This window comes from Pongo abelii, chromosome 23, assembly GCF_028885655.2.
Source record: "Pongo abelii isolate AG06213 chromosome 23, NHGRI_mPonAbe1-v2.0_pri, whole genome shotgun sequence".
In the NCBI taxonomy this organism is placed as follows: Eukaryota; Metazoa; Chordata; class Mammalia; order Primates; family Hominidae; genus Pongo; species Pongo abelii.
The window spans coordinates 32,247,076-32,261,217 of NC_085929.1; the positions used below are offsets into that span (position 1 = coordinate 32,247,076).

At 44.7% G+C, this 14,142-nt stretch overlaps 1 protein-coding gene across 2 annotated transcripts in view; it reads left to right on the top strand.

Moving 5' to 3' along the window:
* MYO18B (myosin XVIIIB) overlaps positions 1–14,142 on the top strand; it is a 263,608-nt gene that overhangs the window by 111,677 nt on the left and 137,789 nt on the right. For both annotated transcript variants that reach the window (XM_024239878.3, XM_054543243.2), the window contains 2 exons: positions 12,598–12,717; positions 13,148–13,256. In XM_024239878.3, the coding sequence (XP_024095646.3) occupies positions 12,598–12,717; positions 13,148–13,256 (229 nt within the window). The remainder of the gene's footprint in view (positions 1–12,597; positions 12,718–13,147; positions 13,257–14,142) is intronic.

Below are 14,142 nucleotides of genomic sequence, written 5' to 3' on the forward strand. Positions count from 1 at the left end.
TGATCTCATCACTCTTGAACAATTTGGCATTATCTATGAAAGTTGAACCTGTCCATGCCCTGTGGCTGGCGATTCCACCTCTAGGTATTTATGCTAGAGAATCTTATCCATGAATATATGAAAATACAAGAAGTTCATAGCAACAGCCTTTGTCCTGTTGAAGGAATGTAAACACAGGAAAGTAAACACTCAAATGGGAGCTTATTAATAGAAGAGTAGGTGAATATGTTTTGTGATACTAAAAATGAGCTCCCAAGAGTGAAAATGAATGAAGAGACAGGCAAAACTGTGGCTCACTGGCCAAATTCAGTGCACCACCTGCTTTTTGTAAATGAAGTTTTATTGGAACACAGCCACACTTATTCCTTTATGTGTAGTCTATGACTGCTTTCATGTTACAATGGCAGGGCTGAGTAGTTGCAACCTGAAACTACTCAGCCTTGCCATGTGGCCTGTGAAAGCTAAAACAGTTACTCTCTGGATCTTTACAGAAAAAGTTTCCTGATCCTTAAACTAGAAAATGTGTATCAACATGTATTGCTCTTGCAAACATAATGCCAAAGGAAAATAATTCAATTACAGAAGAGTACTTGATTAGGGGCATATCCTTGTATACTTATGGTGTCATTATATTTATGGGAATCATAACACCAAATTCAGAGTAGGGGTTACCTGGGGTATGGTCATGTGACTGGAGAAGGTTATGTTGGTTGAATGTGTGACTGCATTCCCTATGCTTTCTCTCTTTAGCTGGGTGTTGATTTCATGGGCTGGGGGTGACTACATGAACCAGACAGTTCCCGCTCCAAGAAGGTCACTGCAAATTACAGATAGACTTCTAGACAAAGTCATATGCTGTGTTAGTCCATTCTTGCACTGCTCTAAAGAAATACCGGAACTGGGTAATTTATGAAGAAAAGAGGTTTGATTCGCTCAGGGTTCCACAGGCTGTACAGGAAGCATGGCTGGGGAGCCCTCAGGAAACTTACATCATGGCGGATTGTTAAGGGGAAGCAGGCACGTCCTACATGGCTGGAGCAGGAGGAAGAGTGAGAAGGGGGAGGTGCTATACACTTTTAAACAACCAGATCTTGTGAGAATGGACTCGCTATCACTAGAGCAGCAAGGGGGAAATCTGTCCCCATGATCCGGTGACCTCCCACCAGGCCCCTGCTCCAACACTAGGGATTACAATTTGATATGAGGTTTGGTCAGGGATATAGGGCCAAATCATATCATATGCTATTATGTTGCATGTGGTCAGCAAGCCACACCTAGTCCAAAGAGGAGCTTTTTGACGAAAACCTGCTGTTCTATGTAGACTTTCAGGACTGGGGAAAGGGAGGCACTTGACTAGGGAATAAAATGTAAGGCCTTGGTCACCAAAAAACTCAGCAAAATACATAATATTTTAAAACTGTAAAGTAATGCAAAAAAAAAAATCCCTGATGAATAAAACATCAAAATTTTAAGTAAATGCAAAACTTGTCGGCCAAGATTAGGGTGAGGCAAGTAAACATTCTAAACAGTGTGAACCAATCTTTATATAAAATGTTGATATTTTCTTCATCGTGGATTTTTTGACTAATTGAGATTTTTAAAATATTGCATTAAAATCTTAATTTATCTTGATTTCTGAGAGTTTTTTTTTTGACACCTCCTTAAATGTTGCACCCTAGGTGAGTGTTTTACATGCTTCATTCTAGTCTCAGCTCTGTTCGTCCATGAAGCTCTGGGTACCTCCAAGGATTCTGTTAAAGACCAAATGAAACCCATTTTTTCACCCACTCAACAAATGTATATGAACATCTCCCATGTGTTAGACATTTGACTGGACACCTTGATAGAGCTAGGAAGGAGGGAAAGTCCCTGCCCTTACACAAGGTCTCCAGGCCGATAGTGGGAGACAGACCACAAGCAAGCTTATCACACATCATGAGGTGCTATGGATATGAAGCAGAAGGAGGTGACAGTGATGGAGGTTGAGCATGGGCTCTATTTGCCTAAGTGGTCAAGGAAGAATTCCGTGGAAGGGGATGTTGGACTCTAGATCTGAATGATTTGCTGTAATCTATATGCAGATCTGGTAGAAAGAGTAGATATGGCAGGTGCCAAGGTCCTGGGACAATGTGAGATAACATTTGTCAGTCAAGGACAAAATTTAAAGCTTTCTACACCCGACAGCACCTAGTGTTATTACTTGCTTATAATATTGTTTGGCTTGGTTGATGGTCAATGGTAACTGTAAATGGATTTATGATTAAGCCAACAGAACCTACTCTTCTTCCCATGTTGATAACCCAAGTTGAGCCTGAGATGGCTCACATGGGGATGTGGAATGAAGTTTGGGAGGAGGCTATCTCTTTTCTGCTGCTTCTCATCTTCCCTGGAAGATTGTGTCCATTCTCCCCACATTAAAGTGTCAACCGTGGAGTTGTCCAGGGAGAAGACAGAAGCCTTGCTCCTTGCAGGAAGGACCACATCCACACAGAGAGTTAGGAGAGGCTGGGCTGAGATGCACCTTGAGCCTATGCTCCTTCTGTGCAAAAGACTGTAAGGGGGAGAAGAAATGACACACATGTGCCTGATGTCTCATTCATGTCTTGCGAGAGCAAGCTGTCTGAGCTCTCTTGCTGGCAGCAACAATGAGTAGAACAGCAGAAGTGAAAAATTGGAGAGCTGTGGGCTGGTTGGGAATATCAGGGACTCCCCTGTAGAAATTCCTTCCCACTGAGCTGACATTTGAGGCAGTCATTAATCACGAACTGTCAGGTCGGATTTGCCATGCATCGGCTGTTGGGGGAGATGTGCGGGGATGAGATGAACATCTTCAGCATCCAGAGCTGCAGTTTACAGGACACTCGGAGAAGGAAGGGTGGGGGCTCAGGCTTCTGCAACCCGAACCAAGCAAACAAATGCCAACACCTACAGAATATTCTGCTCAGCCTCTTTAACTCTTTGCTTGTATCATGGTTACAACAAGATGTATAGGGCCTTGAAAAATTAAGATAAAATTTAAAAGTGAAGAAAACCAGAGCAAAGGGAAATAAGAGTTGATGAGTGTATGAAGCCAGGGGAAGAGGTAGAAAATGGAAATCCACCTTTGGCCTTAGGTGCCCTCTCACTTCATAGCCTTCACATGTGCTGTTCACTCTGCCTGAAACACTCCCTTCATCCTCTTCACCTGGTTAATACCTCTTCATCCCTTGTCACTCATTTTAGGTGGCATTTCCTCTAAGAAGCCCTCTTCAACACTCTAAGGGTGGGTTAGGGCCCTACTCTGTGCTGCCACTAGCCTTGTCGTTTCCTCTCACAGGATTGACTCTTTCCTAGTGACCTCCTGTATCTGTGTCCCAGCTAGACTGAAACCCCTAAAACAGGGATCAATAATCCCTGTTTTCATCCCTGTTCATCAGATAATCCCAGTCCCTGGCACAGGATAAAGAATGGTCAAATAGAACCATTAAAGTTGGGCTGAAAAATCCAACACTGAGCTTCCTAGCAGCCAAAGCTAAGAGGGAAACAAGATAGTTCATAGACATATTGCATGTAGATTGAAAAAAAAAGAAATACCTGTTGCATGAGACAAGAGTAACTTTTCTGGGTATTGAGATGTTAGGGAAATTTATTCCATGGATTCTCATAAAAGGGGCACTAAGGGATTTAGCAAAGTATGACTTCAGCAATATTCCCACAGTAATTGTGAAGGGATTGAGTAGGAGCACTTTTGGTAGCTTCATCCTGAACTGTAAGCCAAGAGCGTGATGTCAGTTCTATCAAAAATGAATCAACTGAAATCAAAGCGGTGCTTTATCCAGGAAGCACATTTGATGACTGAGTATTATGATGACTTTATCTTCCTCAAATCTTTCTCTCCCTTCCCACTTCATCTTCCCCAATTTCCAATGCTACTACTGGTTTATGTTGGTCACTTTTACATTAAAAAAATTTTTAAATAGTTTTGGAGGGTACAGTGGCAGTTTTTTTCACATGGATGTATTGCATAGTGATGAAGTCTGGGCTTTTAGTGCAACTACCACCCAAATAGTGTGCCTTATATTCATGAGGTCGTTACTCTTTTTTAATGAGTTAATTAATTAATTTTTATTTTTTGAGACAGAATCTCACTCTTTTGCCTAGGCTGGAATGCAGTAGAGTAAACACAGCTCACTGCAGCCTCAACCTCCTGGGCTAAAGCGAACCTCCTACTTCAGCCTCTCATGTAGCCAGGACCACAGGCGTGCATCACCATGCCTGGCTGTTTTTTTTCAATTTTGGTAGAGATGGGGGTCTCACTTTGTTGCCCAGGTTGGTCTCCAACTCCTGGGCTCAAGCAGTCCTCCTGCCTTGGCCTCCCAGAGTGCTGGCGTGAGTCACTGCACCAGACCTGTAATTACACTTTAAAGAGCATTCCAGTCACCTGGGGAGCGGTTAGCCCTGTATCTTCCCCAGTCCACCTCCTGAGGGTCTGACCCAAGAGGAGGTTCTTGGTATGGGGGGTGGGGAGACCACCAGCCCCTAGGTGATCCTGATTTGGGGCGTGAGGTTGCTTTAGAGTAGTGGTTCTCACACTTGCAAATGTGTCAGAATGCCCTGTAAGACTTTTCAGAATACAGATTGCTAGACTCCAGCCTTAGAGATTCTGAATCAGTAGGCTTGGCGTGGCCTTGGGGAGGCTGTATTTCTAACATGCTAGAATGCTAAAGGTGCCTGTCCTGGGACCACACTTTGAGACACATTAGGCCAGAGAACAGCTAGAAGATATCTTCTTCCATGTGCATCTGCTTCCTTGGGAGGGAATTTCTGTTAACAGACAGGGATCAGACACCCTTCCAGGACCATGCATCATGAAGACACCCCTGCTGTGGTTCATGGCCTCTGCATGCCACCCCTTTGTCTCTGGAGGGGGAGAAACAGTAATATAAACATTGCTAAAACATGCTGTGTCTCGTCAGTGAAAACTCCATTTGACTAGGCTTATTAAAAAGACAACACTATTGCAAAATGGTTAAAGTGCTTCATTTGTGAAGGAGCAGAAGAGGAGATGAGGAGCCTCTAAGAATCTGGCTATAAATACTCTTCAAGCATGCAAAATCTGCCTTGATGCAAACTGGGGTTTTTTTATTTTCATAAGAAGGCAGTGCTGGCCTTCTTGTTGGAAGCACCTGTAAGGTTTTGGGACCACATGGGATATATAATGAGGTGGGGTGTTTTTCCCCCCCTCTCTGGAATAGGTTCTGGACTTTCCCCCCAAGACCTTATTTATGGCAAAAGACAGGCCCATGCACTCCTGATTTCTGGCCTCATTAGCCTGAGAGGTTTCGCTTTTGGTAAGAAATTGTGGAGACAGTCCACCGACGGGGACTGGAGATGTATGTAGGTCAGAAAGTATATTTGCAAAGTGCTGAGGGAGTTTGATCATGGGTCATGAGTGTGGCTTCCAGCTTGTCTCTAGCGGGGGGTAGGAAAGTGACTTGATGTGTTTTTCTTGGCTGCATAAATGTCTTCTTTTGAGAAGTGTCTGTTCATGTCCTTCACCCACTTTTTGATGGGGTTGTTTGTTTTTTTCTTGTAAATTTGTTGGAGTTCATTGTAGATTCTGGATATTAGCCCTTTGTCAGATGAGTAGGTTGCGAAAATTTTCTCCCATTTTGTAGGTTGCCTGTTCACTCTGATGGTAGTTTCTTTTGCTGTGCAGAAGCTCTTGACCATGCACACGTATGTTTATTGTGGCACTATTCACAATAGCAAAGACTTGGAACCAACCCAAATGTCCAACAATGATAGACTGAATTAAGAAAATGTGGCACATATACACCATGGAATACTATGCAGCCATAAAAAATGATGAGTTCCTGTCCTTTGTAGGGACATGGATGAAATTGGAAATCATCATTCTCAGTAAACTATCGCAAGAACAGAAAACCAAACACCGCATATTCTCACTCATAGGTGGGAAGTGAACAATGAGAACACATGGACACAGGAAGGGGGAACATCACACTTCGGGGACTGTTGTGGGGTGGGGGGAGGGGGGAGGGATAGCATTGGGAGATATACCTAAAGTATAATAATAATAAATAAATAAATAAAAAGAAAGTGACTTGATGGGGTCATGTGGTCACTGGTGACTGAGCCCAGACCACATCCCAGGTCTCCTGACGCCTCGCTCCATCGTCCTGCCACAGCATCATGCTTCTGTGAGGAACTGGACTGGTAGCTCCCTAATTCCCGGGGGGAATTAGACAGCCTGGTTTCTTATCTCTTAGGCTATTAGGATCTGTTGAGCCTTCACTGCTGGGACATGTTAGGGAGTATCTCCTGGTGGACAGTGGAAGAGACATGGTGGTCATATTCGTAGATGGTCCTGGTGGAAGTAACTAAGGCCTCTCAGCTAAAGAACAGCTGGTGTATTCTTTCTGACTGTGTGCCTCAGTTTGCCCATACAAAACCAAGTCCATAATCTCTTCTCCACCTGCCTTGTAACACAGATGAATAATCTGGGCACTGTACAAGGTAAGGAATGAATACAGTGACCCGAGCTTGTATGTCCAGTTTGGAGGGGCAGAGGGTCGAGCCAGCTTGAGTTCCAGATGGCTGACTTTGTACCCTTATTGCTACAAGATTGTGGGCAAATTCTGGAAGTCTCTTAGCCTTTGTTTCATCATCAGTAAAATGGCAATGGTAATCATTACTTCATTTTGATAAGCCTGTGGGGAGAAGGTGCATATAAAACAGTTATAACACTGCCTGCTATCTAGCAAGCCACATCACCACTATTACCAATAAATATATTTTTTTAAATGTTCACCCTCCCCCCAGTAGAGTGAATTCCTCAAAGATAATGACATATCTTAGACAGTTTTATACCCTTCTGTGTCTAGTACAAAGCATTCAATGCAAATTCAGTGAATGGAGTCATACTGAATTTAATTAGAAAAATTACATTTAATGAGTGATGTTCTGTGCCAGCTGCTGTGATAAGTCCTCTCAGCATTGTGAGCATTTACCTGCATTATCTAATTTTACCTTTAACTCAAACTGTGAGGAAGGTGTTAGTATCACCATCTTATAGATGAGGCAAGGGAAGCCCAGAAAGCTGAAGTGATTTGTCCTACATCACACAGCTGGTGAATGGCAGAACCGTGATTTGAACCCAGGGCTGGTCAACTCCAAACAGACTGTGATAGAGGAGAAGCGTCTACTCAGGTGGGAAATGGGGTAAGGGAGGGCTTCACAGGGGAGAAGTCTTGAAAGATAAGCAGGAGCTGGCCAGGTGACAAGGTGAGGGGACATTCCAGGTACAGGGCACAGCAAGAGCAGAGGCGGAGAGCAGAACCTGGTCTGGCAGGTGCAATTCTGGTGGTTAGAGTGTCTTGTATGGGGATGTGTTTGTGTTTGGGGGGTTGGGGGGTTGCGTATGGGTTAGAGATGAGGCATGAAGCTGGACTGGATCGCAGGGGGTCAGGAGAATCACGTTCGAGGTTTGGACTTCATCCTGAAGGGGAGGGCAGGACCAAAGGACATTTTCAAAAAGAGGTATGTGGGTGTCATGATCTTAGGATGATTTCCTCTTTGTGCTGAAACACTTGGGGGGCCCTAGTGGCCCTTGAAGCCCCCTTCTAAAGCCCCGAAAGGCCATAACTGTCCCTTCTTTCTAGAGGGACCCCCAAGGCCAATGGGTGGTGTGTCACCCTCATATGCCCAGCTCAGAGGCATAACCTTTCTCCTGGCATTCTTACAAGATTGACCCGTTCCCACTGACATCCAGAGCCTATAGAGCCTTCCCATGTATGAATTGCTGTCATGCACTTATTAGTTCAGTCAGCCTGTATTCACTGAGTCCTCAAGAGTCAGCTTGACAGAGTGGTTAAGTAGCCACCACCTGGCTGGTGTCCTTCGGTGAGTGTTTGCACCTTGGTGCCTCAGTTTCCCCATCTGCCACCTGGAGAGAACATCAGTACCCACTTCTCAGCATTGTGAGCATTCTGTGGGTAAACCTGTGTGTGGTAAGCACTGTCTGTGGTGGCGATGGTTATTATTATGGTTATTATATGTTACTATTACTTAGTAGTGAGTGGTGAACCCAGCTGGGATGCAGGGCAGAGGGCTGGAACTGGTGCCCAACAGGCATCTCTGGGGAACCCGGGAGCCTGCCACTAAGCTGCAGATTCGTTCTGAATTTCCCTTGCTGACTGAGGCAGCTCTGGGGGCAGTACCATGAGATTGAAGCCATGGCTTAATCTCCTTGACAAACATCCCATGAGCCAGCTGGTGCTGCAGTTGGGCTGGCCCTGTATCTACTGCCTCATTTTGTCTTTTGATCACTCAGGTTGAAGGGGATGGGAGTGGGGGCTTTCCTTCCACTGGGCATCCATCTAGGCTCTCTTTGGCCAAAGTGTCCAGCAAGGGTGGTTGAGGTCCAGATCTTACTTGGTCTTTGATCTGTACCCACTGGCTCCTTAATCGCAGCTCTCTGGGCTATGGCTGCCTGGTTTGTTCTGGGTGGATAATTGCTTTACTAACCTCCAGATGCCAGAGGGGTGAGGGAGATCAAAGAAAGGGTCAGATGGTAGATGTGGGACAGAAAATAGTGGGGTTGTTGTGAGCCAGGTGCTGGGAATCAGGCAGCCCAAGCTGGGCTACCTCTGCTACTTACCAGCTGTGATCCTAAGCAAATCACTCCCTCTCTCAACTCCTCAGTTTCCTGTTCTGTAAAAAGGGAATAACAAAAATGCCCTTCTCATAAGGTATTTGAAGGGCTTAAGGCAGATGACATATGCCAAGTGCTTAGGGCATACCTATCCTCAGCATTTCAAGAGTGTGAGCTGTTTCTCACACAAGGGGTTGTAATGAACAGATCTTCATGTGCAAATTGCAAAGTACAGGAGGAGAGTGAAAAGTTGCTGTTTCCTGCTGTCTGCAGGTCAGATGGTTTTTGGGCTTGAGAGTCTGTGAATATAAGAGCTGAGGACAGGATCAAGCCAAGACCCGTGTGTGCCCCTGTGGTTTATTTGTCTCTCCAACTGGCCAGTGGGGTCCTTCAGAACAGGACCTGGCACACAGTAAGTGCTCACATAGTGCTTGTTGGATCCATGAATAACAAGCACCAGTGATGGTCCCAAGGACCCCAGGTGTGTCCAGCATTTAACATCTGTGAAATCCCAGTTACTCACTACTCGCCCAAGCTGCAAATGAGGCCAGTGCACAGGATATATTTTTTTCTGTTCCACTCCATACAAAATATACAACAAATTTATTAATTCCTGTCCCCTTCTCTCTGGCAGGCCCTTGGAGTAATTGTCCCTCAATAGAAAGAATATTTCTGTTGATTTGGCCAAGTGGTAGATCCAGAGAGGTTTTCAAGATAATTTCTAGTTAATTAGTTCTTGAGTAATCTGCAAGGACTCTTCTGGGTTTGCAAACCAGACTCCCCCCGTTCATTAAATTGATTTTAAATTTGCAATCGCCTGACAGCTCTGAGCATGGTACCTGCTCCTCACCTCCATCCAAAGCCCCTGTGCCCCATTGTGTGGGAAGGGATAGGGATTTGTGGGGACAGGGGAAGGTCAGGGGCCACTTGTCTCTGAGAAAAACGTGTCATTTTCCCCAATTTGAAAAGACTAATTGTCCTTTGGGCTCCAGACTTTGGGTTCTGTGAAACTCAAAATTAATGCATCAAATTAATTGTGTGCTCCCCTTGCTCAGGCCGATTAGCATAAATTAAATTTCACACTAATTGGCTAAGGTGGAGAGAACACAATCCTGGTGCTTGGAATTAATGCTCATTTCAAGGATGGTGGTTAGGGGTGTGACCTGGGGCATTCCTGGCTTGCACTCCCCTGTATCGTGTGGCCAGTGCAAATCAGCACTCTTGCAGCAAGAATGATTTTGCACAGCCTTAAGCAAATCTAACCCCTTCAAATCCAAGTGTGAGGCCAAAATTAGGAGGAGACCCTGGCAGTTTCTATGGCAGTAATTCTTAAATTTTGTTGTGCATAAAAATCACCCTGGAGCAGGTTGAAATGTAGATTCCTGAATTATGCTTTAGAGATCCTGGTTTGGGGGTCTGAGAGTCCTATAATTTGCATTTTCTTTTATTTTTTAAAGAGTTCAGGGTCTCACTCCGTCACCCAGGCTTGAGTGCAGTGGTGTGATCATAGCTACTACAGCCTAGAACCCCTGGGATCAAGTGATCCTCCTGCCTCAGCTTCCAGAGCAGCTGGGACTATAGGCACGCACCATCTCGGCTGGTTTATTTTTAAAAACTTTTTAAAGCCAGGGTCTTGTTATGCTGCCCAGGCTGGTCTTGAACTCCTGGCCTCAAGTGATCCTCCCACCTCAGCCTCTCAAAGCACTGGGATTACAAACATGAGCTATCATGCTCTGCCCTAGAATTTGCATTTTAACAACCATCTGAGGTCATTGCCACATAAGTACTTCCCCGGTGCACGGTGTAAGGAACAGCAAGAGAAAGCTCCATGCTGGAGACAACCAGGAGCACCCTAGGAGAGTCCCTCATTAATTAACTGGAGGTCCTGACTTGGACCTGACTGGTCTGGGTTCAAATCTCAGTTCTGCCTTTTACATGTGATGTGACTTTGCAATGCTTCCCCCAAGCCTTCTTTCTCCTCTGTGTCTATTGAAATGTGCATTTTGGTCTCAGCAGTCGGTGATGCGGTCAACAGGGTGGGAAGCAGATGGGCTGGAGAAGTGAAACAGATGGGGAGCATGGAATGCACAGAGCAGCCTCAGATTTTGTATTTTTTTCACTCTTTTTGAAAGATATTTTGTTTTGTTTTCTGATTACAAAATCAGTTAAAAAAATCAACAGTACAGAAATGCATCACAAGAAAATTGGAGTTCCCTGTAAGCCCATCCTTCCGGGGAAAAAAAAAAAAAAAAAATCTCAATGAACAGTTTGGGAGTGCTTTGTTCTGTGCAAACAAAAATGGGATTACACCAAACATTCTATTCTGGAAATTTGCCTTTTTCTTCCCTTTGGCAATATATCTTGGGGATATATATTTTTTATGTCAGAACATAGATCTGCGTCTTCCTTCTTCATGGGACAGCTGAATAAATTTTGAGCCTGCCTAAGCTGACAGTACCGAGAGAGGCTAGCTCGGGAAGGGCAGCTACACTGCTCATTGTAAGAACCATTTACCTTCTCAGTAAAAATAATGCGGAGTTGCCCCTAAATATCAGTCATGATGCAGAGGGTCCGATGAAAGAGCGAGGCATTCTAATATCTTCACATGCAAAATTTACAGCAAGAGGACTTGTGACCGCGCCCAATTCAATGCATTTTACCGCTCAGGGGACCAAGGCTCCAGAGCAGGAGGGAATGTCCAAGGTGTTAGTTGTTGAGTCTGGACTTGAACCTTGTATCCTACCTCTTTCGTTTTTTACAATTCTGCTGCCTCCCATAAGAGGTAGCCTCAGTTTTATGAGCTGCCCTTCTCCTACATAGGGTTGTTTCTCTGCCTCTTAGCCATAAACACTCCACTAATATGTTTCCTCCCTTACGTACTCTGCCATATCCTCAAGCCTTGAATGCTTCATTTTGGAACGATAATGCCACAGAAGCCCTGCTCATTTGGCATCGGTGGCTGGTCAGTTAATCAGAAAAAAAAAATCAGTGCAGGTGGGAATTCATTTAAAAATTCCTATTTTAAAATTAATTACATGTGTAATTTAAATCACTGCATTTCTGAGGCAGGACCCATCCATTTCTTTCTTTCCTAAACCGCACTCCTAATATACAACCGTATGATTTCCAATTTTGGCTTCTTTAAAACAGAGCAAATGGCAAAGTAATTTGAATACAAAAACCTAATTTTTTACTTCCAGTTTCTTTTTAGTTGTTGCAACAACACCTATTTGGCAGCGTTTTAAAAAGCAGCTTACCTTTATTAATTCCTTCCAAGGCATTCAACCTAGTTTTCATGGAAACTCTGCCCAGCCATATTTTATAAGTTTATGTAGTAGCTAACTGAATAGATAGCTACGGTAAAAATGCAATAGGCAAAAACAGTTTGGGAGCACACACACGTGATACTGGATGTGCATGCCTGTCACCTGCTAGAGGCAGATGGCCATGGGGAACTGTAGAGAGGTGGTCTGGTGGAGAGCATTCTGGTGCAGTGGGCATCCATCAGTGTGTCTTACTGAGGGACAGTGGTGGTACATCCAGTGAGATGATTTGCTAAAAGCTGGTTATGAAGAGATTCCACTAAAATGGCCATTTTTAAAACTGAGCACTTACTATGTGCCAGGCACCGTGCTAAGCTTTCAATGGATTATCTCCTTGAATCCTCAAAAATAATGATGTCTGTTGTTTTCCCCCGCTTTAAAGCTGAGAAAACTGAGAACCAGCAAGGCGTCCTGCTTGGTGTAAAATCACACAGCTAGTGAGTGTTGAACCACATCAAAACCAATAAAATTCTGAAGTCCATCCTCTTAACGAGTTGATTATACTCAAGGGTTGCTTTCCCATGATAGTGATTTGTCCAAAGGCGATCCTGTGCATGGGGAGAGAAGGGTTGGTGGCTCCATCGAGTGACCCTTCCTTGATCACCCCATTCCCCATCTCAGATTGCTGACTTGACCACTGAGCTTGCCGATGAGCGCTTCAAAGGTGATGTGGCCTGCCAGGTGCTGGAGAGTGAGCGGGCAGAGCGGCTACAGGCCTTCCGGGAGGTCCAGGAGCTCAAGGTGAGTGGTCAGGGGTGGCCGGGGGTGGCTGAACATGGTGGCTAAAAATGGTTGGGTCTGCCCCCCGACCCTCTCTCATTGGAGATCAGTAAGCTTAAGCAAGATGCACAGGTTGACTGACTGCTGGGCTCAAGGTCCTGGGGGACACTTAGGTCTCCTAAGGCTTGGCCTTGGGGGTGTTATGGGTGGATAGTCCCTGGCCAGAGAGGCAAATAGGAGAGGATTGTGCAGAAGGTGGACAGTCTTTGGCCTTGGAGGTGATTTGGGTGAGAAATATGCTGAAGGTGGCTAGCCCATGGTCCTGGATTCTGCATGGCTCAGGGCTGTGCAGAGGGTGGCCAATCCGAGCCTTGGAAGCACTTCATGGGTAAGATGACCAGCCCAGGTCTTCTGTCCAGCTCTAGTTTAGACCTTGAGCCTTTTCTTCTAGAGCAAGCATGAACAAGTCCAGAAAAAACTGGGAGATGTGAATAAACAGTTGGAAGAAGCCCAGCAGAAAATTCATTTGAATGACTTGGAAAGGAATCCCACTGGAGGAGGTGAGCAGCCTGGGACCCTTGGGGCTGGAAGCTGATGGACAAAGTTGTCTTTTCTATTTATTCAATCACTCATAGATAGAGCATTTTTTAGGTGCTAGATATTGCATGAGAGGCTGTGACTTTGGCAGAGCAAACAGGTACAGCATTGCTCTCTTGGAGCTTACAGTCTAATGGAATAAGCAGATAGTGATCAGATAATCCAACAATATCCCAGCTAACAAATTATCCGTGTGATATGTGCTGTTTAGTTGTAATGCAAAGAATGATTTTAAAATAGTGGCTTTATGGGCAAGGTACTTTTATGTTTATGTGAATATTTTAAAAATAAATTTTGAGAGGCCTGGCGTGGTAGCTCACACCTGTAATCCTAGCACTTTGGGAAGCTGAAGTGGGAGGAATGCTTGAGCCCAGGAGTTCAAGACCAGCCTGGGCAACATAGACCCCATTTCTACAAAAAATTTTAAAAATTAGCCAGGTGTGGTGGCATGCGCCTGAAGTCCCAGCTACTTGGGAGGCTGAGGTAGGAGGATCGCTTAAGCCTGGGAGACCTAGGTTGCATTTCAGCCTGGGTGATAGAGCAAGACCCTGTCTCAAAAAAAAATAAAAATAAAAATAGAACATAAATTTTGAGGAAGGCAGTCTGGTGGTTAAAAATTGTAATCTATGAAGTTGTATTTCTGGACTTGGATTTTGGGGCAGAGAAATTGCTGTGCCTCAGTTTCTTCCTCTTTCAAATGGAGATTGTCTTGGATAATTGATAGAAAATGTTTAACCACATGTGTAGAATAGAGTGATGAATAGCTAATAGCTACTGTACCATTACTATGAGGAATGATGAGATCACAGTCCATCCTTATAGCAACCTGTGGAACAGAAACTACTGCTC